General features: G+C 37.5%; 1 protein-coding gene across 1 annotated transcript; it reads right to left on the bottom strand.

The window, feature by feature from the left end:
• Positions 1-3,374: 3,374 nt before the first annotated feature.
• Positions 3,375-4,522, bottom strand: LOC110911353 (cytosolic sulfotransferase 12). Its single transcript, XM_022155961.2, has one exon. It carries the CDS (start codon positions 4,508-4,510, stop codon positions 3,542-3,544), a length of 969 nt encoding a protein of 322 aa, XP_022011653.2. The 5' UTR covers positions 4,511-4,522; the 3' UTR covers positions 3,375-3,541.
• Between the last annotated feature and the right edge of the window lie 319 nt (positions 4,523-4,841).

Genomic DNA, 4,841 nt, shown 5'->3' with positions numbered 1-4,841 from the left:
GCTATGATTGGATCTCTTATGTACCTCACAGCATCAAGGCCAGACATAATGTACCCAACGTGCCTGCTGGCTAGATATCAAGTTAACCCGAAGGCCTCACATCTTGCTGCTGTTAAAAGGATTTTTCGTTATTTGAAGGCGTACCCTGACACCGGTCTGTGGTACCCTAGGGATAATAACTTTGAATTGGTAGCTTTCAGTGATTCTGATTTTGGCGGATGCAAAATCGACGGTAAATCCACAACGGCTGGATGTCAGTTCTTAGGAAATCGCCTAGTCACATGGCAGTGCAAGAAGCAGACGTGTGTAGCTACATCAACATGCGAAGCTGAATACATTGCTGCCTCAAGTTGTTGCTCCCAAGTTCTTTGGATTCAACAACAAATGCGGGACTACGGTTTTGAATTCCTAACTACTCCTATTTACGTTGATAATTCTGCTGCTTTAGATATCACTAGAAATCCTGTGCAGCATTCAAAGACCAAACACATCGAACTCAAATATCACTTCATACGTGATTGCTTTGAGAAAAGGCTAATCGATGTTGTTAAGGTCCACACCGATGACCAACGTGCCGACTTATTTACCAAAGCATTTGACAAATCAAGATTTGACTTTTTATTATTGGTAAATGGCATTAAGGTCAAGCAAGAGTAAAACCAACATCGGAAAATCATTTTTGTAAATACCTTTGTGTTCTTAAATTTATCTTAGTTTATTGATTATAGGGGGAGTAAATCCAAAATCTGAAAATCCAAAAACATCGAAAAATTTCAAAAACACAAAAACAATAGAAAATCAAAAATGAGTTTCCTGGCGAGCAAAAGAGAAAATGATAGTACATCAGTGGTCTATCCAAACCTCTTTAAACCTTAAATGTAAAACGATAAGCAGCTCTATATAAGATGTATCGGTAGGCTCACAATCATTTTAAAGTGTGCAGGGTGATATAAATCTTAATCGACTGAAGACCAGGTGGGAACCATTCATTGGCATATGGTCTTAGTACCGAAATTTCGTTTGATAGATTGCCGAGGTTCTGAGATATTCGGTCTTTATGCTGTTTATCATCTGGGTATCATGGTTGTATCTTTTACCGAAAAATAACGGGGACGCAAGTCTAGATCTTCCATGATACTATACATACGTGTACATATTGCATACTACATTCGACCTCAATAAGTGATAAACTATCACATGTCCAAACAAATAAGTGATAAAAATATCACATCTATCCGGGTGTCAAGTTCGTCTCTCTGCTGTACGGAAGTACTGACCTGTTCACGGACTTGCACCTGTGCCCTCATGCATATGAAAATCAAGTTCCTCATCAATAAGTGATTATATCACAAAGGGCTTGTTTTCAAATCAAAATAAGTGAGTATCTCACAATTTATACGGTCAAACAGATGATAATCGGTATACTCACCGGTAAGATGAACTCTCGTGCATACCTTGATACGGGAATGTGTCGTGATGTGGATGAACACCGGTCGGTAAGTATAAATCATACCTTAACGTATCCCCTCGCTATGATTACATCTGATAAGTTGAGTTTAAGTGGACAACAATACCGATAATTGTTATAGGATGCTTATCTTAATGTTAACTAACTGAACAACAAGAGTGTTTTGGCATGACCGTACACTGATATGATTCTCTTACCCTCGAAACTCGCAAAAAGAATGTCTGTAAATATTTATGTACTGCTTAACTTTTATTATTTCTTTTAAACAGTTTCGTCGTTTGGTGCATATCAGCACGACATTAGCGGTGATGTCGTTTGATAACACTCAAAGGATTTTAAATTGTTGTCTTTTAATTTCAAAAATACCAAAAAGATTTTAGGCGTGTTTTAATATAAACTTTATAAAAGCCAAAAAGATTTTATTTCTGCTTTATTTTCGATCGTACGATGTTGGAGCTCGAGTCTTCGTTACCTGAAACCTGACTGAAAACCGAACTGACTAAATCTTCATAAACGGTCAAAATTTGCAGATTTTGAAAGTTAGAATTTAAAATTGATAAATTTATTAAACTTTCAAACTGTCGGACGGTGTTTGATTTTGACATGGTCACTCGTGTGTCATTTGTTTACACTATTCCAAGCAGTTGTTCTCATTACGCGTTTAGATTTCTTGCATGTGCAGATTCTAAAGGCTAGGAGAACATGGTCGATGACAAGCATTGGAATGAAGACATGACGAGAAGGCGCTCAAAAGATGAAGATGATCGAGTTGCCGCTGGCCATCATCAACACCACAAGGATCTCACTTCATAAAGTTAAAGTAATTCACGAGCATAACTCAAGGGGGAGCTTATGTTAAGGGGGAGTTTGTCAACACACTTCCTACATGATACGGGTAGTTTGTTGATACACTCTCTGCTTTCAAGACGTGAAGACTTTGAAGATCCTCCGACAATGAAGACTTGAAAGGACATCAGAGTTTTGGGAACTCGAAGACCAAAGACCGTCGAAGTTCGAGACGAGTCTACAACTATAGAAGATAAAGACAAAGCTACAGCCAAGGGGGAGTTTGTTGGTGCACTTGTGTCTGTACTTTGTCTGTATTCGGTCTGTGTATAAACGATGTCCTAAGTTAGTCTGTAAGTTGACCAAGTCAACTATCCTCCTAGTTTGACTTGGTCAATCTTTTTGTAATATGCTAGTCTGAATCGAAGGATAGCCTCGAAGGATACTGTCGATCCTTCGAGGTAATCGAAAGATATGCTTCGAATTGTTGGACCTCGAAGGATCATCCTTCGAGGTCATTGCTGATCATTCGAACATGTTGTCATCGATAGATGATCCTTCGGATCATCTATCGGATCCTTCGACCAAGACCTGCTGTGTATGGGTATATATACCCATGCAGTGTGTTGTATTTCAGTCAGACACAAGTGAGACACCAAGAGAGAGAACATCCGAGAGATAGAGAGGATACTCTGCTGAAAACACACACACATACACTTTGAGAGTTTGCAAACTGATTGTAAACATTGTGCTTGTAACCGGAAACTTTCTACGCATTAATACAAGTGGTGTTAATCGTTGAATCTTGTGTGTTCTTGTGTTTGTTCTTGCATCATCCCGGTTTGCTCGCTAGCTTGGATTCCGCACTCGCTAGTGAGTTTGTATAACAAGGTTTAGGTTTGTTCTCGATCCTCCGAGAAAAGGGACCTACAGTAATTCATACTTTCTCTTCGATTCCTTATAATTTCGAGACTTAACCATAATGGAAATTACTTTTTTATATTATTTTTGCCTAATTATTCTTGCATAATAAATAAACACTCATGAATGTGCATTTTCATTCGAAACCGAACAATACATACTTACATACACTTAAAATAAACAAAAAACATGCCTAACTAGGAGTTTATAGCTTAAAATAATACATAAAACATCCCAAGAGACTAAAATGGATTTTTTTTTTTATTCAAATTTGACATATATAGCATCCAAGATCACACAACATAGATTTAGCATCCAAGATCACACATGCATGTATTTGAACAAATAATAACACACAAAACGAAACTACAACTTTAAACCTGAACCTTCTAACTTTTCTTCACAAATTTTGTCAAGACGCTTTACCATTTCTATGGTCAGATAGTTTTTCCAGTCACCAACTTTACCATTTCGAAAAAATGCTTTGTAATTTATGCCAGATGGAGTCGTCCCTTCCCTGTTCACCTTTAGATTACTTAAAATATCAAAGCTACACATTTCCAAAATAGCCCTAACCATATTTTCTTCCTCTTCTTTTGGTGAAAATGGACACCCCAAAAAATCAGCTAGTCTCCTCAAATGAAGATCCGGTTGCTCTTTCATCTTCTCATATGTCAAAAAATAAATCTTGTCTGGATTCTTTAAGCTTTCATGCCAATAACCTAACATGTGATCCCAAAACGGTCCATACAAGCTTACCCCTTCACAAAATTTCTTAAAAACTTCCTCAATTGATTTAGCACCCATTTCAGGGAGCCTCAACTTGTTTGCATAAGCCCACAAAGATACAACAATATCTTTAGGGTTTCTACAAAGATAAACAAGCTTACATTTCGAATCCTGGACGGATTTAGGTAAAGATCGATACGGTAAATGAGTGGCAAAAAGTCTTGGAGATGTGAAGGATGAAAGATCAGGGTTCTCATTCTCAAAGTAGAGCTTAAGCTCCAAGAATGGCACAAGCGTATGTGGGTTGTTTGATAGTAACGGGTGGTCATCTCGGGCTTGTTTGAAACGGGTATGGTTTACTAAACTGAACAATATGGCTTTTAACCAGGTAGTGCCTGATTTAGGAGAGGTAACAAGAAGAATATCGTTGTCATGAGACTGAAAATGTTGTTGACATGAAAGGACCCCTTGCAATTGCTTAGCATAATGCCAATAACCTTGATAATTGTATAGAGTCATATCTATCCATTCACTTTCAGTTGGGAGAGTGGAAAGTAGGGTCTTGCATTCTTGACTCACTTCATCTTCCTTCAAATATGTTGGCATAGGGAGGTGGGATGTCTCCATAAAAATCCGTTTATTGTGTATGCATGGATCAAGGACTTAACCAATATATATATAGAGAGATAGAGAGAGATCCACATGTATATGAGTTAGACACATGTCTACACTCTGTAAATGGGATGATAGACACACCCACAAATGTAAATGTCTTTGACACATCTTTTTCGGACGGATCATTATTTTAAAAAAAGGTATTTTTTTTTCCTTTAAAAAGTAGAGCATTATTTAAGAAAGAGGTATTTTTTCAAAGTAGAGCATTATTTAAAAAAAAAGGTGGTGTTTCTTTGAAAGAGTATTATAAGGGGACAGGGGT

Source organism: Helianthus annuus, chromosome 15, assembly GCF_002127325.2.
Source record: "Helianthus annuus cultivar XRQ/B chromosome 15, HanXRQr2.0-SUNRISE, whole genome shotgun sequence".
NCBI lineage: Eukaryota > Viridiplantae > Streptophyta > Magnoliopsida > Asterales > Asteraceae > Helianthus > Helianthus annuus.
Note: the sequence above shows the minus strand (reverse complement) of the source record. Positions and strands in the feature narration are given on the sequence as shown.

Bases quoted from the DNA above. Each gene is read 5' to 3' on its own strand.
- LOC110911353 (XM_022155961.2), bottom strand. From the start codon at position 4,510: ATGCCAACATATTTGAAGGAAGATGAAGTGAGTCAAGAATGCAAGACC.